This window comes from Stigmatopora argus, chromosome 14, assembly GCF_051989625.1.
Source record: "Stigmatopora argus isolate UIUO_Sarg chromosome 14, RoL_Sarg_1.0, whole genome shotgun sequence".
Taxonomy (NCBI): domain Eukaryota; kingdom Metazoa; phylum Chordata; class Actinopteri; order Syngnathiformes; family Syngnathidae; genus Stigmatopora; species Stigmatopora argus.
In genome coordinates, this window is record NC_135400.1 from 11,213,017 (window position 1) to 11,238,438 (window position 25,422).

Consider the following 25,422-nt stretch of genomic DNA (forward strand, 5'->3'; position numbering starts at 1 on the left):
GTTTTTTTGTCACTTGCCATAGACTTGGTTAATGATCTGTTTTATAACAGTCACATGGTAATAAGAGAGTTTTGAATAGGTGTCCCTGAATAGCTTCATGACATATTTATATAGTGTTCTTATTCTCTTTATTATACATCTTCGTTCCTGCGAACAGGTGATGGAGTGAATGACAATATATTGTACGACAAGAAATTGTGGGGATTATGCCGGCAAGCGAGTGTGACTGATTTGACGGAATGCAGCCATGACTCTGCATTCAGTTTGCACATCTCACACGTACACGCGTGCCATGCATCATAGTAATTACGTTTTTTGACAATAGCGATTGTCAGCCAACTGTTTCATATTTCTTGTTTGATCGCAACACTCGCTGAGCGTGAATGACTCCATGTGTGGGTGAACAACAGGGGGCAGAACACTCCCAATTTGCAGAATTATGTGTGTGTAGTGTGCGATGGAGAGAGAGAGGGAAGAGGGCCCACTGTGGACTTCATCAGTTAATTAGTTTTTCTACCTTATTTTTTACTCTTAGTCTTGCCATTGGGGATTTCTCTCTCTTTAATTGTGTGTTTGTGTGTGTGCGTGTATCTTACTCTCTCTTCATCACTGTATCATCTGTATCAGCAAATTATACCGCTGGGAAATCGTTTTTCTTTAAATAGACTTCTCCTCCAATGTCTTTCGGACTCCTTTATTCTTCTGTATTTGGGCCCTCATTCCGTGACTTTTTAATTCGCTCTTTCACCACCTGGTGCCCTAAAGTCTATTCTACTTTTAAGTCTTCTAGTTAACAATGCATTGTGTTGTCTGTCTAAAATGAGGAGATTATAAAGAGGGTCAAAAAGACGTTCCTTATTGCCACAAAAATCCCGTCGAAAATATTTGCAGCTCTTCCAAACCATAGCTTTAAGGATGGAGTAATGTAGCCTACTACTGGCCCCTAGCAAATTGTAAAAAATTGCATTAAATATAGCCCACCAAGAAGTTTAAATTAAGCCTACATTGTGCTGTACTTTAACAGTGGCTCTGCTTTATTTCCAAGCAATGTAGGGAAACTGTATCATTTCAGTAGTATTTGGATATATTATACATTGGCAGCTATACACATTAAATCCATTTTGATTGGGAAGGCTGGCAGTAAGTAATTAATTTTTCACTACCATTGATAGAAATTATTGGGAAAAGACAGCATTGCCTTTAATGTGCAGGAGGTGACTCAAAAATCATCAGAAAGTGACCTACAGTTAAGATAAAATTGACAAAAAAAGACCAACATTAGTGCATTCTCCACCACTGACAACAACAAATGTCTAAATAATTTAAATTTGGAAGCCAATATTTATTCGAAATGGATAGGACATCTAGCGTGGTCAATGGCAGCCAATGAGTTAACAACTTATTGACCTGAAAATGAATAGGTGACTGGAAATCTAAAGGAAGTCACCCTAGGGAAAGCAAAGCATCCCCACACAATATCTCCAGAAATTGCAGTTTCCAGGTCTGAAATTATAATGTAAATGTTCCCAGAGCGGCAGCCCGGTGATCGAGTAGGTCGCGCGCCAGTTTTACATTTCTGGGGTCGTGGGTTTGATCCCACGTGGGTTCTCAATGTGTGGAGTTTGCATGTTCTCCCTGGGCTTGCATGGGTTTTCTCCGGATACCCCGGTTTCCTCTCACATCTCCAAAACATGCACGCTATGATTAGTTAGTTGTCCATCGCCTTGTGCCCCGCGATTGCCTGGAAAAAACAATTCAGGGAGTCCTCGGGCTATTACCCATAGTTGGCTGGGATAGGCTCCAGCACCCCCGCGACCATTGTGGATATAACCGGTTCGGTAAAATGAATGAATGTTCCCAGAGTTGAAATCTATTTTTTAAGCTCCCAACCCATGTAATGAAGGGTCCATTATATGACCAGCAGGGAACATACAGTACATAAGAGGAGAAGGTCTATTTAACTTAACACATTTTCATTTAAATGGACATTTTTAGCCCTGAATGGCACGTGTCATTTTATGCAGTGAGGTGGTGCATAATATTTATGAGGTTGAGACGGTGAACTCTGGAGTTCATGCTCAGTCATTTTTAGAGTTTTAAGTCTCGACTGTGAAGCCAGGAACGACTGTGGGAAAAGTTAACCTGAGGTGAGAATTAAGTGGTGATATAGAGTATGTTATCCAGGTCAGCTTTTATAAAAGGAGCTTCGAGTGGTTTAATGTAGTTTATGACACTGGCCTCACCACTCAGCTGTAATAGTTTTCCCCAAGCCAACACCACATCAGCAGAACTACATGGTGTGCGTAGGTGGGCACACGCATGTGTGATTGGGTCTAAAAAATGAAATCACCTGTTGAGGTGAAACTGGGCAACTTTGGAGTCTTGTCAATTTTTTGCCGTCGTTTTCAGTTACCTTTTATTCGTCCTTGTTTTAATTCGATTTTGTCGTGACTCATTTGAGATTTGGTACTTTTGTTGTTGTTGCTCTAGTGGTGGGAGGCATTGTTAGTTTAGACCAGGGGTCGGGAACCTTCTTGACGAAGAGAGCCACAAAAAAATCATATTTTCCAATGTTATTCCTTGTGAGCCATACTACAAATTTAAAAGTCAAAATACATACATGTAAACGAGTGCCTTTTCAATTTTTTTTTGTAATTTCACCACTTTTAAAGTGGAAAAAATGAACATTTTTTAAAAGATTCTTGTGCTGTTGCTAATCAATGAGAGGATGCATTCCAGAAGAGTATACTGCAAAAAAATGAAGATTAAAGCAAAAAAAATGAAGATTAAAGCAAAAAAAATGAAGATTAAAGCAGTTCTAAATGTAATATCTCAGTTCTGTCAACAGCGATTTCCATATTTTAGCTCACAGGTTGGCAGAGCCAGATGCACCCATCAAAAGAGCCACATGTGGCTCCCGAGCCATTAGTTCCCTACCCCTGGTTTAGACTGTTTGTAAAAGTTGTAGCTACCTTCGTTTAAGTGGCTCACTGGCTCCGACATAAAATGGCTGACAAGTGATGACATCTAGCCCCATTGTACCCTTTTAGTCTCTAGGAAAATAACGGCTAATTGCAGCCACAAGTTGCTCTAGGGATAAATGCTAAGGTAAAGTTATAAACACATTCACATGATTATATTTTTATAAAATACTTGTGGGCAACAATATGGTTACAATTGAATGGGGCACAATATTGTCCTGTTAGCACCCCTGTCCTATATGAAAGTAATGAAAACATTCATTTTCCGATTCGCTTATCTTAAAACATATGTATAATTTGTGCGTGAAAGGATTAAAACCTTGCATTTATTAGTTACTCACAATTTTTATTCTTGACCCATAAGACTGTTAGGTGGCATCGTGTAGTCTGAATTATTGTCCTAATCTATTCTCATCAATCAAAAACATAACATAACCGACATACATGCCTTAATCTATCTGGGAGGGGAATGCGACTCAATTTGTTATTGCATAAGGATTTAATATTAACGTCGCTATTGTGAGTAGTGTGTGTGGGCGAGTATAATAATACAGCTCCTGGTGGAAAAAAAAATCAGACACTCGCTCACACAGCAATTGCACAACCCTTTGTGTGTTTAAAAATAGACTCATAAAGTGTTTGATTTTTTTTTCACGCAAATGCACATCCATGCACGTTACGTGCGTTGCATTGGAGGCACGTTTTGGTAAATGCGATTCCGATGAAGACGTGTGCACATTAGGCCTCTCGGTTATAGCGGTAAACAGCGTGCAATAGGCTCGGGGCACACTTGATCACACTGACTCTGATAAGGTCTAACAGAGTGTATCAATTGAAAGGGGTGATGGAGTTTACACCCCCAACAGCACTTTGATAAATGAAGCTTCTGACTTTCCCTTGCTGGCTAATCAATTAGCAACCTCCACGTTCCCCCCTGCATCCTTTTGGCTTGCCACAGCACATTATCCTTTTCCATTTAAGTCTATCTACAGTAAATGTAAGTAACACGCTTAGAACAATGCGATAATTTACTATTTTGCATGGCTTCAAGTCATTGAACATGTAATAGGTTAGTGCGAATTGTAAAAGCAATAGGTAAAGATGGTAATAGGGATTGGTTGGGTGGGTGGGGGGCGTGGCCCGGTTTTCATGACGACCTTGATCCGTCCCCTATACTTTTAGCACGAAAGATTGCAAAAAAAAATAGGACCAAAGATCCGTATGCTGGAGCTCGGTGATGTACGAAAACAACCACCCACCATCACATATACTTCTGCTTGTTTCAACTTTACAATCGCAGCAGTCAGACTAGTATTTCTTTTTTTATTATTACTTTATGGCTGCTTTAAATTCCCCAGTTGCATTTACTATTCTCAGATGCTTGGATGCAGTGCGATGCGTTCCTAGTCGTGTATGTTTCGCTTGTAATGTAGCTTATCAGTTGAAAAAACAAGTACTTATTTGGGAAAACCGTCAATATTATCACGTATTACTAATACAATTTTGTAGTCATAGCTATAATTTAATTTATGTATGGCAACCTACAATTCCACATGACATGGCAACAGTATTTTCATGCTTAATTGGCTTTTTGGAATAAATGTCCCTTTTTCAAAGTTGAGTCTGACTGCCATTACTCACTTCAATGCCAATCCAATAGAAAGTTTAGTAATTAGCTGCAATGTCACATGTATATAGATAATACATTTTGTATTTCTTTCATTCCTGTGTCTTGTTGATGTTTCCAATGTCTTGTAGATGTTATTAGCTAAACAGACTAGCAATGCAGGTTGCTGTGTGTGTGTGTGTTTGTGAGAGAGAATGTATTAGTATGTATGAAGTGCATAAATGGAAAGGCGCATAATGCTAACGTCAGGGACTTGCATGGCACTTTGGATTTGCTTCGCCTCCACTCTGGAGTCCGCTCTGTACGCATATTCTATCCTTCATCAATAAATTACATATTAATGCCTCCCCCACCTTCTCACCTGATTTACACTAATCCACCAGCCTCTCTCTTCCAGTCATGCCGTTTCCTATTTACTATCTCTTGGTCTACTCCTCCCTTTCCTTTCATGTTGCACCTGCCCTTCCGTTGTTAGGAAGATTCAGACTCTGTCACCTTTTTCCATTGATTGACCAGCACTGCCATTTTTTGTTGAATGATTTTTTTAGCAACTCTATCAACCCATTGAGGGCCAGACTAGGATGATTTATGCACATTAAAGCCCTGCAGTAGGCATCCCCCCAACGTTTTTTTCTCGGTTGGCTCTTGGCTACGATTGGGGGGCAGTATTGGCCAAATCGTAAAATAGAATTATGTGACCCATAACAAAGTGACAACCAGCAGGCCACATTGTGTCGTAGAAATTGCTATCTTGTTACAGGCATATACGATACTATAATACAAAGTCAACAAAAAGGTTTGATCTCTCTTTTGATTTAGCCAATTATGATACTGTGAAGCTTTTTCTATGATCCTGGGAAAAATAAGCAATAATGATAATGACCCTTCTAATGTAATGTAACCTAGTGATGACAATCACCATTGAAAGTCTACATTTAGCGAGAAAACGTTTTGTTAAAAAACGAAATGACAAAAAGTGCCGGATCAGGCTATATTCCCCAATGTAATTGGCTTTTCTTTTACAAAAGGCCAAGCCATCTTTTTGAGCAGAGCTTGGATCATGGTTTTGAAATACAGCCAAACAGGGATTCAATGAGCAGTGCCTGGGGGAAGACCTTAACGCTAGGTGACGGATATTAAAAGACTTTATAACATTCCTGTCTCTGGCTCACTTCACCGCTCTGGCTTTAGGCTCTCCAAGTTAAAAATGGCTCCGAAAGGTCACCCTAACATATTATTTGGGCACAGATAATGTAACGCTGTGAATTCTGTTTCATTTAAAAAGTTTTGCCTAAAGGGGGGAGAAAAAAAATGAGCTTCCTTTTTTTTCCCCATTTTGACTCTTTCCATTTGTTGGGTAATTTAACAATTTATTACTTGACAAAAGCCAGACATTGAAATAATGAATAACTTTTGAAGACATTCCGATAGTCTTTCTGTAGGACATGGAGTGACAAAAATGTTATAGCGTGCAGTTCTTTGCTTGTGCCATTGCTCACATTTGTGTCAGATTTAGCTTCAAGCAAAAAGACAAAAGAAGGCGAAGTTAACCAGTGTGGCAGAAATGTTTGGCCTGGGATTAAACAGTATAACATTAGCGTCGTGGACCACACTTATTTTACTTGGATGAGATGTCTGACACCATTGTTTACGTTTGTCTCCGGGGTATCAGCTGGAGTTTGGGGTAAATTTATTCTAATATCTGACAACTAGAATATGTTGACGCCGGGGTACCGATGGGATCAATATATTGATTTGGTAAACTCGATTGAATCAAAATGATTATTGCTTCCAAATGCGGTTTTGTTTAAAAAATCTATTTACAACAAAAAGCTCATCAAAAAATTGTGATACTCAGTAAAGCTAATTTGTATTTTTTTAATTGCTTTTGGTACATTTGTGCTAATTGTGTTGAATGTCTTCATAATTTTGGATTACCGTATTTTCACGACTATAAGGCGCACCCTCAATGAATGACACATTTTAATTGTTTTCCATATATAAGGCGCCCTGTCTATTTTGAAGAAAATTTAAGACTTTTAAGTACCTTTATAGTCGTAAAAATATGGTAAATTGATTTAAGGCCGTTTTCTAAAAAATGGATAATGCATTTAAAGTACCTGCCTCCCTCTCGCACTGTATAAATATTTTTCTAGCTCGGCCCCTGACGCTATGTAAAGAAAACAGACAGACTAAACATCACATGTTAAAATATTACACAACATAATATGGTGCAATCACCACTTATTCATTACATTTGGAAAGTATTTTGAACAAACTAAACTTTTGATGGAAACACGAGCAAGAATTTCTTCAGTGTATTTTTCCCATCTTTGTCACTTGAGGTAAACAACAACTTGACAATATTTATTCCGTTTTGAAACATGCCACTCCAGCAGTGGATTGCAATGGGCAGCAACCTCTACATAGGCACCCTGTGTGTGTGTGTGTGTGTGTGTGTTGCTGGTTCGTTGCAAGGCTGAATTCCAGTTGCCTGGGGCTGAGCTGATCTAATTGGCAGCTGTCTGACATCTCAGGCGAGGCAGCGCTGCCATTTTGTGTCCCGATCAAAGACGGATAGCCGGTGTTAGGTTGTGTAAAATTAGGGGCCATGCAATATAGAAATATATACTAAGGGGGAATTGAGTGGTTAACTAGTTAGCAATGACTCTTTGCAGTTTCGTGACCGAGAGTTCCATCCTGGGCTTCACATATTAATTTTTGGCCAATTAAAGGTAACTTAATGGTCGCCATTGATGGAGCTGAAAGATGAGCATCCACGGTTTAAGTAAATTGGACCTCCATCGTTTTCAATGGCAGGAAACGAGATTCCTTGTCAATTTAGAGTACTTACAGTTCACTTAATGTAAATTTTGGATCATTTCGTATTGATTTGGGGAGTTTTCCAGGCTACTTCCTCTGTGTTTGTCACATTCTGCTGATTTTTGGCCATTTTCAAGTTGCTTCTAGTTGCTTTTGGGGTATTTTGAGGTTTCTTATAAACTCATTGGTATGGTTTTGACCGGAGGGGCCACATCAGGTAGAAGAAGCCCGTATGTTTGACACCTCTCCTCTGAATTCTTCATGAGATTGTGCCTGTCAAGAGTTGTTTGTCTATTTGTCAATTGCCTACAATTGTCTGGCAATCCGTTCATGGTCGAATAGGCTCCAGCACCCCCGCAGTCCGTAGGCCCATCCTATATGCATTTGATAAAAACGGTTTTAAAAAAAACTTAATTTATGAATGAAATGGTACAGTGCAAGATTTTTTTTATTATTCTTTCTGTAGCACAGCACAATATGTTTTATAAAATGTTTCACCTGAGATATTTGGTGTCTATATTTTCAGCGTATGATCATCGTGCCACATCCTTATGGAGTGTGAGAAGCTGCGTCTGCATAGTAATTGGTTGGGTAGGCTCCCATAATGTTTTAATGCATAAATATATCAAGCTCTGAAATTACAATTTAATGGTCTGTGGAATTAGAAAAGGAAGCTCTTATTCTCCAAGCAAGCCCATCTTGCTATGCTCTCTGCTTTTTTACAGCCCGCCTTAATTTACTCGCGCTTCTCTGTCCTTCCGGTAATGCAAAGCTCTTTGTGTCTTTCAACTCGATTGGCTACTCTGCCATTGGCCAGTTTTACTTCTTGTGGACAGTGCAAAAAAAAGAAAAGTCATGAGCCAAGGCAAGGATTCTTTTGCCAATGTTGATGGTAAAATAATGTAGTGTAAAAGGAAAGATAAAGTGTAGATGGTGCTATATTTTAATAGGGGATGAATTGGAATGATATTTCGATGTGTTTTATCAACGGATTCATAATTTGTGTGTGTGTTTTGCAACATAGCCGCTAACTAACTAAACCAGGGTTGTACGAAACTATGGCCTGCGAGCCAACTGTGGTCTGCTGCCTAGTTTTTTTATTGGTCCACATTATGTAACTATAATTTTTGTGTTTTTTTAGTTTATGATACAAGATTTCTGCTGTTTTCTCTTTCTTTAAGCCTTCTAAATTAAAATTCAATCAAGTGAATCAATTGTAAAGCATTTTTTTTTAACTTTTCTAAATTTTCCTGATTCAACATTTTAGCAGTGTTACAAAAAGCAGATTTAAAACAGTAGAATTATCAGTTGTGACATCCCTTTTCTCTACCAGAGCAAAGATTTTAATCACATCCAGGCCTTTTACATAGCAATGAAATAAACACCTGAGTTAAATGCCTTCACTCCAAATTATAGCCAACAGGAGAAAGCCAATACAAAAACCCATACACTTTTGAGATTTCTATAATTATTTCTGTCATTCTAACTGTCATGTCCTGGCAAGTTTCCTTTTTGTAATATATTCATTTTTCCTCTACTCATGCAAAACTAATTGCTTGTTGGAAAGTGTCACTCATAGTGATGAAAATACCATGAGTGGGGATGTTCAGGGGTCCAGCTATATACATATATAGATATATTTTTATATTTACACATGCATACACACAGTATGTATATATAACAAACTTTTTTGTGTGGTGTGGAAGCTATTTACGAAGCCGTAAACTCCTCGGAAGATTGTTCATTCAGGCCACTCACATTAATGGTGAAGTAAATTGAAAAATGTAATCAATGATCAGAGTGAATCACTGGCTGTAATGATATCAGTGTGAGATAATCCAATTATTGCCGTGCAGAGATATTCTCCATTGGTATTTGGATGCTTTGCCTGTCACAGTAAAGTATGCAGCACTTTCTTTCCTGATCAAAGATTAGAAAGGAGGCATTTAGAGAACATTAGGATTCATTTGCTCTTTGAGTCAAACTAATTAAGGAAAGAGTCCGAGAAAAGCACACAATCATTCTTGACTTGTAATCCATTTTACATTTAGATAGAATATAGCTATTCATGGTAATGAAAGTGACCTGCTCCACTAATGATCTTAGAGTTCGAAATAGCCAATTGCAAATTGACAAACATGAACCCTGCGGCTCAGTTTTGCATACGGAATTAACTATTTAATTCATGAATGGTCAAAGGTCATGGGCAAGACTGTATGGCAAATAGTGGCTAAATTGGTCAAGTAGAATGTCAACAGTGTTTTTTTTTAATTATTATTATTATTTTTAATACACTTCCTTCTGCTGGTTTTGTCCAATCAGAATTTTGTTGTGTCCGATAAGGTTTCCAACAGTGGAACTGATATGATTTCCTTTTTTAAATTGCAAACCTAAAAGTGAAAATATACCGGTCACAATCATTTTTTTGAGGATCTGGCCATACAGAGTCTTGATGTATATATTTTTGCAATATCCTTATACCTCTCGATTCATCAAATCCATTTCAACTGGGTTCCCCCCTTTTTGAGTGCTAACCTTTCCAGTCAAAATGGATTGGACGTCCATTGCTGCAAATGAGTTAACTCTTAAAACATAAAATATACCTTTTTAAAATCTGATTTGGCTCCCCTGAACAGAACACAATTAAGCATGACTTCCAATCACATGATAAATGAATGACTATTACTTGTATACGAATATGTGCATGCAAACACAAATACTATAAAAAATGGCTTTTTGCATGTCACATTATTAGATCTGAAATAACAGTCTGTCATATCTATTACTAAGGATTTAGCATTGTTTGAATTTGCCTTTCTCTCATCATATTTCAGCCCCTCTCATACCCTATTATGAGCTGAGTAGTGTTTGAGATATAGCTTCCCACTGGGGGACTGCTAGCATTCCTGCTCATTCAGCATCTTTTTTAACTCCAAGCCAATACACCCCCCCCACCCCGTATCACCACTACCCTCATTTTTCCATCATTGCATCTTAGCTCTCAACCCCTGGAGGGTTTTGTATCGTGCACACCACAGCATTCTCATTAAAAAATCGTTTAAAATATCATTTGACTTAAAAAAAAAAAAAAAAACGCTCAAACAGATATGAACTTCAAACATTTCGACATAAAACAGAAATGCCTGCAATATATGTACCACATGTAAAGTACAATGTTTACTGATACCTCAACATTTGTAAAACTGTCATATTAGGAATAAAATTACCATAAATAAAACATGTGCAACATGAAAGTATAAAAATTGGATTGGATGTTGAATTCTGCCATTGGGCATGAAGCATAACCATTTATTTTTAGCTATCAGAGATGAAATCGTTTTAATGTCTTCCCCTTCTACGGGGAAGCCAAAAAGCGTTCAACGGCGCCGTTACCAGCGGAAGCGTCTCTCGCCGTAGCAAAGAGAAAAGGTCTAACTCGGGCTTCTCGCTTGCATTTTTCATGATGCCATTTGTCATGCCCGCGTCCGCCGTATAAAGCCTTCGTGCGGAAACTCCCACAGGACTTTAGTTCCACACACAGCTTTAACCTCTTGCCAATAATACATTTTAAAGGGGAAAAATGCATAATAAAACAAACCCAAAATGATCCTCAAGTGAACCGAACGGAACGTGCAAAACCCAAACATCCACGTGAACCGTTACAGGAATAATAAACACATTCATACAGTATAGACGGTATAATTGATTTCTAATCAGTCTCCTCGAAAATGCAGCTATGGCAAAGGTGCTTCATTTTGGCTTTGAAGTCATGCAGCAGAGCTCTCATTAATTTGTGGGTGCATTTTCAGTCTAAAAATAAACTATCGGCTTCTGTGTTATTATTCATGACATGGCATCTTATTGCAATCCTCTCTACATTCCGCTACCAGCAAATTTAATTTCTTTTGTAATTGACTATAGCCATAAATATAGTATGAATGAGTATTTCCTTCAGGATATTAGAGAAATGAGAAGAACAGAGATTAAACTTGCAGTTAAAATGAGGCTCATGAATTGTTTTTATTGGTTCGGTGGCCAGTGGGCATTTTTAAAAAGAAATGTATTTTAAAGACGTAAATATTAAATTCTTAAATAGTACTCTACTCGCGTACACCTGACATTTCTTTTTTAATTCCGCCCTCTGGCAACTTCCAGTTTTTGGCGCGCAGTTATGATAATATCAGTGAACTATGGCCTACAAAAGAAGCTTAAATACAGCCTACATTATGGCACACTTCTCAACTTTAATGCTAGATAATTCTTGTTACTTACCCTCCATTATTTCTAATCAATATACCAAATTGTGTAGAATCTCAGCATTTTAAATAATTATATAAGAATAATCCAGTAATAAATTGAGCCCTTATATATACATACATATATGCTTACATATATACACCTTTACAAGAGCAATGACCAGCGACCCAGTAAAAAAAAAATCCCAAACAGCATCTGAAAATGACTTGATAGGGCCCAATTTCCAATCTCGTGATTGGATCGGGGACTTCCCTATCAAGTATTTATAGAGAGGGGGTAATTACTTTATCTGCTATTGGCAGCATAGTTTGATCATCTCGTAGCGATTACAGAGGCAGACTAACATTTCAAGCTGACCTTATACTGCTGAAACCAGAATTATTCATTAAGGGGAAGAAAAAAAAAACGAAAAACGAAACACAAATCCAGAAGATTACCTCAACATTTCCCAAGAGGTCTGAATATATGTTTTTTGGGGAGGAATGTGAGATTGAGGCACATTTCTGCGCACTTTATTAAGATTCAAGCGGTTGCAGCTCCAAAGAGATCATTAGAATCAATATTCAATTTGAGAGCAGCTGTTTGTGATGTGGGGTTGTGCCTCATAAAAATGTCAAAAAGATTTAGTTGTGACATACACAAGAGGGACAACTTGCATTTGTTAATATTGATTTGAGACAATATAAGAAAGGAGCCGTTATAGCCGCTGCATTAAAATGCAAATATGAAATGAAATGCAACAGTAATGGAATATTAGCATGGGGAAATGCTATGCAACATATGAATTGGAAAAACGCAATATAATCATGTATATTTTACCTGTCGTTTTCCACTCTTTCATATTGCTATTTCAATTATATAACGTGGCGGCCCAGCGGACCAGTGGTTAGCGCATCGGGCTCACAGTTGTGGCGTCGATGGTTTCATCCCAGGTCAGTCCTGACTGTGTGGAGTTCGCATGTTCTCTGAGTGGTTAGTGCGTCGGCCTCACGGTTTGGGGACCTGGGTTCGAATCCAGGTCGGTCCACCTGTGTGGAGTTTGCTTGTTGGGAAGCTTTACATTCTTTTTAGAGTCTTTTGCGTAGGTTTTCTCTGGGTACTTTGGTTTCCTCTCATCCTCCAAAAGGCTGGTTGAACCCTCTAAATTGCATCTTGGTATAATTTGTATCCTTGTGAGGATAGTGGTTCAAAAAACGAATAATTTTGATAATGTAGTTATCAGAAGTATCCTAATACATTTTCTTATATATCTATATTTCATAAAAAAACAAGGAATCACATTTATTTCTTGAAAGATTAAAAGCCCAAGATCAATTTTAACATTCCGAAATACAATTGGACTTTGAAGAAAATATATTTTGTACTTGCTAGGGCAGCCAATACCTGAGGGACCAAAAAAACAACAACATTTTTTCACAAGAGCCCGTGATGTTCAGGTCAAGTGAAGCAATGGGGATGTTCTTTTCCCGAAGGCAAGCACCGTCCCAACTGTTTTCTCCATCGCGGACCAGGCTTGTCTTCCCCGGAGAAACGGCCCACAAGTGTAATCGGCGAGCTTCAGGTGCTCAATGGACAGAGATACAGATGTTTGCGTACTGGGCGAAGACAGAACACAGAACGCTAGTAGACCTGAAGCTAGATATACACTTCACCAGCTCCATTCAGCGTGACCTATTTCTCAGGAAGTCCGGAATCCACTTGCAATTGTGACGGGAAAGCCGAATCTACGGGGCGTGTACAGTCATTAGACTTGAAGGTCAAGTCACGTCACATTTATGTCATACTTAATCACAACAACATCTCAAAGGGTTTTACAGACCCCAAAAAAGACTCTAAAAAGAATGGGAAGCTTCCCAAACAGGCAAGGAAAAGCCAAAAAATGTCAGTGGACTGAAAAAGAAGATGAAACATTGAGAAAATTGATGGGGAGGACCAGCCTGCGATCGGATGTTATATAATGTTATTTAACAGTTATACGGCAATTCCAATGAGTGATTACGTTTCAAAATTGGATTTGATGTAGATCGTCATCAATGACAATGAGTTAATGGGTAAAATCAAACGCTGTTTGGGCCATATTTACGTGCACAGCCGATCTCCGATCTTTATGAAAATGATATGGTTAGGGCTCGATTTGAAATATTTTGGATTGAGGGTTTTCTTAGTTTCAAATATTTGCAGAGGGAAATCTTGTATAATTCATTTATTTGCTATTGGCAGCATAGTTCGATTCGCTCATAGCGATTACCGAACCAGCATCAAATTTACAGCTGACCCTAAATGACTGAAATCCAAATTATTCATGAAGAAATAAAAAACACAAAATTGTCCAGTGGGCCAGAATCTGCCCACTGGCTTAGATTTGGACACCCCTCGTCCCGAAACACTTTTCTCCTACACTTTCCTTTAGTGGACCGAAATCTTTAAAAAAAAAAGAAAAACTTATGCTGGCGAGAGAAAAAGCGAAGCTTGTGTCAGGGCTGCAGTCAGCATGCTTGATCGCCTCCAGTAACATGTCACAGAACTTCAATTCATCAAAAAGCACGAGAGAAAATATCAGCATTTCTTTGCCGCGGCAACAAACGGCACGCCACTGAACTCTCTGACACGGACGCTACGTTGGCTAACACACACACGCGCCCGTGCACACACACTCATGCCATGTTACACACACTCGCGCCCGTGCACACACACTCATGCCATGTTACACACACTCGCGCCCGTGCACACACACTCATGCTATGTTACACACACTCACACCCATGCACACACACTCATGCCATGTTACACACACTCACACCCATGCACACACACTCATGCGATGTTACACACACTCACACCCATGCACACACACTCATGCGATGTTACACACACTCGCGCCCGTGCACACACACTCTTGCCATGTTACACACACTCGCGCCTGTGCACACACACTCTTGCCATGTTATGGCTCCCTTACGCCCCAGCAATCGCAGTCACATGGACTGCTCTCTTTTTTCCCTTCTCTATTTTACGTGCCCGTACACACACAACTATGCACACGTACGCACAGTCGCGTTGAACCTCACACTCTCACATCTACACTGCAATACAGTATTTTCTCTCTCTCTTTCTTTCTCTCTCTCTCTCTCTCACTCTCTCGCTCTCTCTCTTCCTCTGCAAGCGCTCATCTCGCCTTCCTGCGAGCAGAAAGCACTTGGTACTCCACCGTATGGGACTGTCTGCTGCTTCCCTTGAAGCCTAATCTTTTCAGTTCACTCCTGAAAATCATTCCAGCTTTTCTTTTTCTCTTGTGTCTCTATCCACTCCTAAGAGTCCCCCTTTTCCCCCCTCGCTGTTGAGATTAGGTTTTGTGCGTTCTTTTGGGTTCGAGGGGGTTGCGTTCATCTCGAGGAGGCACCATGCAGCATCCTGGAGGAACATGTGTGGCGTTACCCAATGTGGATGCCTGTCCTCAGTTGTCCTGCGCCGCCCTCACCTTTATGTATTTACAGCAGGTGAGTGTGTGTATGAAATGCATGCTGCTGGTTTTGTTTGTTGTTTTTTTTCCATTCAGGAATAGAGCAAGGGGAATAACCAGGGATGTTTTGATGATTTTTAAATAGCGCAGAGAATACAGTAAAATCCAGAGAGGGATATTTAGTATTGTGATGAACTGTGGCCAGCAGTACTTTGTTGTGTGACAACAAATTAGAGAGTTGACATTAGCTATTGGAGTTGGAGTTGGAATTTTAAAAAATGCTCATTTAGTAGTTGTTGGATAGATTTTGCTTTGCAGTTTTCTGGAATAAGGATGTTTGCCGTACTCAGTTCAGGAATTATAGCAAAGGGTTAACCTGACAAATTTGTGAGATCACGTTCAAGTTGTTTATCGGCAAATATTTTTTAGTCACTGTTAAAATCATTAGAAGTTGCAATTCAGTGAAGGTGCGGTATAAATCGGCTCTGTGGTTCTTTTGAGGAATAGTTGCCAGCTGTAGATATACATTCTTGGGTGTGCTTATTACGTATTCTTTGCTACTTTAATGATAATAAGGGACTATGATTAATATTGTGTGTGCGTGTATTTGTTGTTACTAGTGTTTTTTCTCCTTGTAAATTAATTTGCTTTCTTTTGATTGGACTGATCTGATCGTATTTGAATCCTCATTATTTCCTTTTTATTAGCCATAAACTACATTCAATTCATCGTCAATCCACATTGAGCAAAATGCATATATACAGAAAAAAATGTCATAATCCTTGTGTGTGCGTGTGTGTTTATTATTGTTAACCCAAGCAATTATATTAGTACTTTAGCGACAGTGTGCAAAATTTGTAATTACACAAGAAGCAAAATGTAATTGAATATGGTGTGAAATGTAAAAATATGGCCAAATCTGGATTTATGTATTTATTTTTACACCAAATAGGCTGCAGGTGTTCCTGTGTGATTGTGACTGCCAATGCATGTCTGTTTCTGTGTGTGGCCTAAGACCAGCCAGTTTAAAAAACAATACAATTAAAAATGCACATTAAGAAGATCTGCATAATAGTATATTCACTGTTATGACAGTGTTTGGGCCATATTTACGTGCACAACGCAACACTAAAACAGCAGAATGAGGTTGCACCAAGCAAAAGCGCATTTTACGTGTTAACCAATAAGCAGATTTCTTTGCATTCTTTGCAAAACCATCATCTAGTACAGTGAATTCTTCACTTTTTGTTGGCTTTTTTTGGACAACTCGATGCAAGTTGGATGTCCTGAGGAAGTATACGCAAAGCTCAGGATAAGATTTGGTGAAATTGGCCAGGGAAGCACACCTTCAAAAACATTTTTTTGAACTAAACGGACTTTGCAGAAAAAATGCAAATTATTAGATATTACCAAGTCGGGGCTTTATGGTGATTACTTCTCGCGCAATATTGACGACAAACTCGCACAGATTTCTCTTTTCTAGTCAGCAGGACTCGTTAAAACTTCTGGACAGTCATGGTACAGTGCCATCTACTTGGCACTTGTTTTAAAATATCCATACACTTTAAACAGGCAGGGTCGCGGGGTGCTGGAGACCATCCTAGTTGACTTCGAGCTGACTTCGGGCGAAAGGCCAACGACCCTCAATCGCTTTCGTGCACGAATTAGGATTTTTTCTCTCTCAAATGTTTTTATTACATTCCTATAGATCAGGAATCTCAAAACTTGTGGGCCGCGGAGGGCATATTTTGATATTAGTATTTCCTATGTATATTTTTTAATGCCTGTTTACTATATACAGTTATTTGGGGGAGGTTGTTTTTTTCCCACACAGTATATTTTATTTTTATTTCTATTTGTTTGTTTTCCTCTGTGCTAACCAAATACAATAAAAAAAAAACACAAAACAAAGAAATCCCATATGCTTCTTAAAACCACGCATGAAGCGATCAGGCCAAAGAAATGTTGCCTCCGATAGCATAAAAAGCTCAGAAATTTGAACAAAAGCGTGAAGGCCAAGACCTCCCTGAGGGACCTTATTTACTACCATAAACACTGCGACACGTGACGACATGTCGCAGCGCTCACGCAAGCATTGCTGTCACATTGCGACTCTCAAATGTGGTTTGAACAGCAACCAAAATATCGCAATTAACAGAAATTCTGCAGTATGATGAAAGTAGCCCTACAATTGTTTGTGAGATCCACCAGTCAGTTGGAGTGGTATTTATTTATATATATATATATATATATATATATATATATATATATATATATATATATATATATATATATATATATATATATATATATATATATATATATATATATATATATATATATATATATATATATATATATATATATATATATATATATATATATATATATATATATATATAAATAAAAATAATATTGATAATGCAGCACTGGCTGTGAATTCTGCAAGATTTTATGGGTAACACCATGTCAAAGCATTTTCCAAATATAATATGGCAGATACAATCCTGGTATCAACACACTATATGCTCCTGTCTTTGACGTTATAACATTTTGTCGTGGTAAATGAGTCGGTGTGAAATGCAGTGTTTTTTTTTTTACCCAGTTGCATTTGGGAAGCAGGAAGAGGGGGAGAATGTGTGGCTGAGATTGGCCTCAAGTAGAGGAATATTTTAGTGGATGATGTCCTGCGAGAAAATGGCTCCTGCAATCTCCCAATTTGTCATTAAGTAACTTTCTGTTATTAGTCCCATTCTTTCATCCAGCCCTTTCATCCCATCTTGCAGTGTCTAAGTAAGCGTAAGAGCATTTGTTTTCATACAGCAGTGTTTACTTATTTCCATTTTTGCTAACGTCTTGGCATATTTTGCCCGAGTCTTTCTTGGATACATGCTTATGTGTGAATATTCATCACGCATATCTAAGAGCGCAGAAATGCTTTATCTGACTTCAAAACGGGTCTTTGAGCATTTACATTAAATGCAGTAGTGCTGAGGTTTTTGTGTAGTCTTCAGTGTGCTATCTTAACTCTTTGGCCGCCATTGATGGCGATAAACGTCCAATCCATTTTTATTGGGGAAAGCTGAAAGCGATCATTTGAGGGTGTTTTGAATGTCAATTTCCCTCTTTTTTGTAATTTTCCACTTTCCCTGAAAAGGTTAATGACTTGTGTTCAAAGTACATTTGTTTTTTTTTCCTTTTTCACTTCCTAAATCTGTTGAATTGTAGTTTTACCTGAAAGTACTATGCAATTCCTTGTCAAAGGAAACATTTTATTCGCATATAGATAAATGTGTCTATGTCTATGTGAGGTCTGGTCCATCACTTGCTAGTCTGGCTAAAGGGATTTTTTCATTTCCTTTTTTTTGGGTGTTGGACAGGTTTCATCCTGCTTCTAACAAGACCTGGCAGTTTCGTTTGATTGTTTCTATTTTTATACAAAACATGTTCTATTTATAAAAGCACAAAAGATATTTTTCTGTGAATGTTCATTGGTCCACACAGGACAGTCTGCATGCACTATTCTTCAAATTTAGAGAGTTTGGCCTGGCAAAAGCATCACATGAAATAACCTGACATTAATAGTATTAATGATTTGTGATTTATGATTTATAACAGGGGTCTTGAAACTGGGGCCTAAGGACCAATAGTAGCTTGGGAGACAATCTTTTACGATGTTCAATTATAGCATGAGTGTTACCTGCTCCTATTTTGCAATGGGCTATAAAGAAAATATATACATATACTTCCTTTTAAATAAAATGAATAGCTTCAATAAAGGCTGAACATAAAAAAATGTAGTAATAAATATCAATAATTCTACCTAAAATTAAGTAGAAGAAAACTATCAAATTAAATTTTGAATAATTGTAAAAAAGGGGAAAATAATTAAGACAACTTCAAATAAGTGTGGCCTGGAGGTATGATTTTTTTTTTTGTTTTATAAATCTCTCGTGACCTCACTTATCTCAACTCTATGGCCACCATTGACGGCTATAGACGACCATTCCAATTGAAATGGAAGGGGCTATTGTGTACATCTATTGTCGTCAGTAGTTGTTTTCTACATCGCTTTCCCTATTTTACTAACCACCATAAAACGTATTCTTTCACATACACTGGTTGTCAATGTAGAAGCTAATGATAACTTTTGAATAGTGTTAAATGACACTGTTTGTATTCATTTAATATATGCAGTAAATGCTCGCTGTTGTCTACTTGTTTCTGGACAAGCCTAAATCCTCTGTGAATAAATGTTTGCTCAAAATGATGTTTACTGGCACCAGATTAAAGAATGGCACCATACAACGCCTCTTCTGTCATATAGTACGCTGCCAGACTGGAATTGCAGTGGAGCGTTAAAAGTAAGGAATAATAACCAGGGGTGTGGGCTGTCTTGTGGAATCAGGAAGATGAAATTGCTTAAAATAAAATAGCTTCGTACACTAGGAAACATCGGGGGATTGTAAAGCAGATTTATTGATTTTTGCTTCCAATGATCGGGGACGTGTGCAGTTTCAGAAAATATAGGTAACATTGCATCTTAAATTGTGTGTGTCTAGTTAAATATTTGCATATAGATCAGACCCAGAGGATGCTCTCCATAATATTATTTATACCAATCCCCCTTTGCCTCATCAACACAAGCTTTGAAGAAAGAATAAGAAGAAAAAAAATACCGGGCTGAGTGTATTGCAATCTGCTTTGGTCAGTTGAGCCATGCGTGTGTGTGTGTGTGTGTGTGTGTGTGTGTGTGTGTGTGTGTATGTGTATATGTGTGTGTGAGATTAGATTTTGAGGTCGAAGTAATGGAAGGAGCAGTAGTAGGTACAAGGTTTGATATAAACTGTGGCTCAGACTGATCATATCATCCTCCACGCCACGGCGCGTGAAAACGCTGCCTTTTATAGTATATATTCCGTACATCACCATACTTTCCATCACATATATGTTGAACATTACTGTAATCATATTCGGCTGTATCTGCATAGCGTATTATACTCTGTTCATTTCAGGTGCCCTATACATTTCATGAATGGCATTTAATCTTGAAATTTGTTTCATATAAAAGGGGCATCGGATTGTGTACTGTAGTGGTAATGGTCGTAGTGGTAGTGGTGGCGGAGGTGGCAGTGGTATTGGTGGCAGTGGTAGTGGTAGTGGTAGTAGTAGTAGTGATGGTGGTGGTGGCAGTGGTAGTGGTAGTTATAGTGGTGGTGCTGGTAGTAGTGGTAGTTATAGTGGTGGTGCTGGTAGTAGTGGTAGTTATAGTGGTGGTGCTGGTAGTAGTGGTAGTTATAGTGATGGTGCTGGTAGTAGTGGTAGCTATAGTGGTGGTGCTGGTAGTAGTGGTAGTTATAGTGATGATGCTGGTAGTAGTGGTAGCTATAGTGGTGGTGCTGGTATTAGTGGCAGTGGTAGTTATAGTGGTGGTGCTGGTAGTAGTGGTGGTGGAGGTGGGGGTGGCAGTGGTATTGGTGGCAGTGGTAGTGGTAGTGGTGCTGGTAGAAGTTGTAGAAGTGGTAGTAGTCGTACTATGGGATTGTGCTATACATCCACTAGAATCTGTAGTTATTTTAATCACTTTTGCTCGCCTACGTTTTCCCCATTGTCTCTCCTTTTAACAAAGCTAAAATCTTTATGGATACTCGTGTCAATGTCAATGTTCATAAAATGTTCAATCCTGACTGCTATTACTGTTTGACATTTACCACCATTTAAAGTATAGGCTCCAACATTGATAGCATGACTGCTAAATAGCAGACAATACCTCTTCTCTAGTAAAGATTTCAAGATGTTTTTTTCTAAAATCGACCCTCAGTGAAAAAAGTTTGGACCTTCTTGTTTTAGACAACTTTTATACCTTGTTGGAAGACCTGCCCCAAAGTTATTGTCATATCACAAAACACATTGTATGGCAATTCTGTTCATAAATGGGCTTTTTAAATGAAGAATAATTTAGCCCCAGTCAAGCGGAAACGGACAAGTTAAAAAATGTGAACCATGGGATGGCTCTGTCTTTTACACTTTTTAGGTGTCTGCAGAGTCCAGATACCTAAAAAAAACTATTCCAAAGATTAGGTGCTGCCAACTGGAAAGCTCAATCTCCTAAGACATGTCCAAGAGACACTTAGAAGATTCTGGTTAGTCGAGCTCAGAGCTCAGCTTTTCCTGGTGGAGTGCTGAGGTTTTATAATATGTGGAGCTTCGTTAAGTGCACCTATAGATTTTCCTTTAAAAAAAAAAAAAGAATTCTGTAGTCAAAACAGTCTGCTGGAATAAGAAGCAGACTTGTAACGGAATATATAAAATGACACCTGACTGTTTAATATTTAATTTGAAATGCTTACCTTTCAAGTGGAATTAGATAACTAATTCCATACATCACATCGTATATTACTCACTGACACAGACTCACGTTCACCTTTCATTGCACTTGCTCATTTCACTCGCTACTCCGCAACCGTCATGCACAGGCGATTGGTGTGTTCATGTAACGACACGCTAGCACTGCACGCTTGAACGGAGTGTAAGATGGAAGGAGAGAGAAGGAGAGAGAGACAGACAGACAGAAAGAGAGAGAGAGAAAAGGACGGGCGACGTGGAAAGGATGAAGAAAGGGGATTAGAAGCAAGAGAATACAGAAGTAGGCCAAAGGCAACTAACTTTGCTATTCTTTGTTCAAAAATACATTTCCCCCCACACTGCTTAAGTTAGATGTTAGATAGTGCAAACGACAATGTTGCCGAATCCTTATGTGATTATTTGGCATCACAATTTTTTGTATGTATTCATTTTTGGGGTTAAAACCAAGGAGATTGATAATAAGAAAATGTTATAAGTGTGAATGTGCTGAGAGAACAGGTTTTGCATCAGCCCCACTGGCGTCATGTTGTATTTTGTGGTGCTGAATGGACAGCTCCAATGGAAAAAAGATAATGGGGGAAAAACGGCGACATGAATGCTCTTGTTCGATCGCTCCCAGTGCCTCCCAGTTGAAATGGATTGGACGTTTGTCCCCATTAATGGCAGCAAAATAATTGGTCTATATGTGGTCACAAGAAAAAGAAATAAATTAAATTAAAAGGAAAATTCCCAGCGTCAAATACACGAGGGCCACATTTGTTTTTTATTATTCCTATTTTCTTATTCATTACAATGTTCATATTTAGAAGTTTGAATTTGTTCAAAAATATGTTATTTTATTTGGAATTATCTACAGCATATTATGTAAAATTGTAGATCGTGGCCCGCACAAGAAGTTTAAATTCAGGCTACAATCTGTTGCATTTCTCATCTTTGACACTAGAGGTAACTTGTCATTTAAACATTGCTTTCCCATTAGTTCAGTACTTTAAACCTGTTGAAATCAATATTGGAAACCGTATAGAATTTTAGGGTTTTCTTTTACTTCAATAATTAAATGGGATTCATGGAACTATATTAGTTGTGATATCCTGTTCTTCATTCTACAAAGTTTTTTTCAGTAGTGTAAATGGAAATACCTAATTATTGCAACATCCTAAAACCTCTGGATATTTTCTATTTGCTTGTAGCTGTTAATTCTGAGTGATCCTGTTTCGCCGCTATCGACGACGATAAACATCCACTTCAATTTGGTTGAGGCCTGCACAAAGAATAAAAAAAATTAACGCAATATTTTGCTTCAGTTTCCGATCCTCTAGCGGGACCATATTTCCGAAAGAGGCCCCTCGGAGGATGAAACAAAAAAACTTTGGGCACCCCTCTTGTTCGGTGTACTTGGGCAGACACCTACCAACAGAACTCACAACAAGACATCCTGTTCTGAGGGCAGAAAGGCAGCGTGCTCACTCGTCGTAATAGAGATTTGAAGCAAATATGGTCATCGGAGCACTTGTACATCCCAGAACGCTCTGAGCAGCGCACGTAACAGAGCGAGCGAATGACTGAGCAAACCAGCAGGCTGGCACTTTTCTGTGGTGTGTTTCTTCAGCCTGTAAGGCACGCTGTGACCCAGATAGCATAAAGGATTTCACGCATTTGGGATCCCTCTAAATTAAAGACGCTCACTTCTCTTTCTTCTCTTTTTCTTCTCTCGTGCTCTCTTCTCCATCGTGGGGAGAACAGAAGGGGGGATGCGTGAGCGGAGGATTGAAATGATGTTGTGGACATAGAAGAGAACACATCTTCTCCTCCCATCCTCCTCCTCCATCCCCTCTTCTTACTAAATCATCAAAAGGAGTTAAAATGCCAACAGACATAATGAGGTTGTGGAGTCTACCACTCCCCCACCCCCATTTCTTCATTTCCATGCAGCTTTCCCCCTCTCTTATCTTTTGGAGACTCTCTTCTTCCTGGATTCTCGCCCTCGCTGTAACGTTAAAATATCGGAACGTTCCGTAAGAATAAAACGTCGCCCTCCAGAATTGTGTTGGAAATGTTTCGGGTGAACGACTGGATGCTCACAATCCCGCAGATGATGATTTGGAGTTGGATTTCATGACATGGAGTGTATTGAGGCCTTATCCTTTTTTTATATGGAAAAATAGAGTCTATTTGGTTTTCTGAGTGCTATTTAATGTGCTTTCAAAGTGTGGAGTGTGAACAACTGGACTGAAAGAAGAGACAGAGGAGCCTCATGGGTGTATTGACATCTCTCACGGCCGAACAAATGGTTTAGTCAAGTTGTGTTCGCTGACATCGATCTGGAAACTGTTTAACATTCCATCTATGGCCTTTTGTGGGTTTGCTCTACAGTTATACCCACATTATTTCATTCTGTCCCTCCCTACCTCTACCGCTCGCTCACCGTCTGGGTTATTATATTATTTGGGGAATTTAATAATAACCTACTCCTGCCCTTTTTATGTTTTTAATACCAAGAGGAAGTCATGAGATTACGTTTATTAAAGTGTCGTTCTGTATGGTTGTTTTGTGTGTGCGGGAGATGTGTGTGACAAACATGCCCTCGGATATATAAACACCACATCTTATTGAATGAACTAGGCAACATAGTATACTGTAGTATACCCAGGAAGAAAGACTCGCTTAAAATGGATTTGTGTCTTTTTCGCTAACATTTGGAACCAGACACAGCTAAATTAGGAAATAAGGTATATTTTTGACCGTATTTTCCGGACTATAGGTCGCTATGAAGTGCATGTCGATCTCGTAAAAAAACAAGACGATACAATCGTAGATATAAGTTATATCTAAGTCCAATTTTTGGGGGGGAAATGTATCCAATGTTGTCTACTCAGAGGTAAACCACTTGTATTACTTCAGGAACAAAATAACTATTTAAACGAATTGAATAGTTGCTAAAACGTCGACATCGCCGCCGCGTTGAACACAGTCACAAATAACAGTGACCAAGTTGTTGTCCAGCGAGCCTTCAAAACGTTCAGTATACCCTCCGTTCTCTGCTCAGTCCTCATACCTCCCGTCACGTGTCTACAAAGACAATTTAAGACTGTCCCAAGATTTTTATAGCTCCTTTTGTGCCATTTAAAGTCCCTCTGAATGTTGTCAACCACAGTCAAGATAAAGAAAGCTCCAGCCATTAAAAATACATGTTCGCAGACCAGTTTCCAGCAGCTATAGTTAGAAATAAACTTAGCAAAACACAAGATAGCGGAATTGAAGCACACACAATTAAAGAATTCAAATAAAAACGTACATAGAACTTAATGAATGGACAGTCCACTTTAATAATAATAGTTGTTTCGTTTGCAGTAATATTTTGCGAATTCACCACATCGCAGCTTGGAATATGTATGAAGATTTTATAATGTCGGAACAATAATACAAACACGAAATAAGGGGGGGAAAGGCATGTCAGATTTCACTGGCCAATAGAGGGTAGTGTCTACCTTTGGGAGGGAAATATTAGTTCAGAGGAGGGTTTAAAAGCAAAAACCCAGTTCACGCAGGTCATTTAGCATATTGTGGGACCAACATGGAGCAAATTAGTCACATTTGAAACAGTCTAATTAACCCAAAGGAGCTTAACCCACTTATCACAGTGAGCACAGAGTGAGAGACATAGCGAGATAAACAAACGCACAAAGAGAGTGAGACTGATGGACTTGGACTATCTCTGCTACTGATTGATTTCTCCCAACTACTGAATGTCTGCATGTGCGTGTGGGTGTAAATTTGCTGTGTATAATGTGGGTGCTCATTTACTGTGGTCTGATTAATTGCAGCGTACAAAAGCCTGGCCATACATTCAGGTTTCCACCTGTATGCACGCACGCGCACACACATTGGCTGCCACAAACAACTGTTTT

At 38.7% G+C, this 25,422-nt stretch overlaps 1 protein-coding gene across 8 annotated transcripts in view; it reads left to right on the forward strand.

Moving 5' to 3' along the window:
* The window catches only part of rbfox1 (RNA binding fox-1 homolog 1), a 69,675-nt gene that overhangs the window by 8,807 nt on the left and 35,446 nt on the right, over nt 1-25,422 (forward strand). For 3 of the 8 annotated variants that reach the window (XR_013304853.1, XM_077618714.1, XM_077618713.1), the window contains exon 1: nt 14,839-15,185. The exons of 1 other annotated variant lie outside the window; for it this stretch is intronic. Coding sequence is in view for 5 of the 7 variants with exons in the window: in XM_077618714.1 (XP_077474840.1) it covers nt 15,090-15,185 (96 nt within the window). In the remaining 2 variants the exon portion in view is untranslated. Of the gene's footprint in view, nt 1-14,836; nt 15,186-25,422 lie in introns of those variants that run through there. 4 more of the 8 variants (XR_013304854.1, XM_077618715.1, XM_077618710.1 and 1 more) reach the window with 3 other exon arrangements.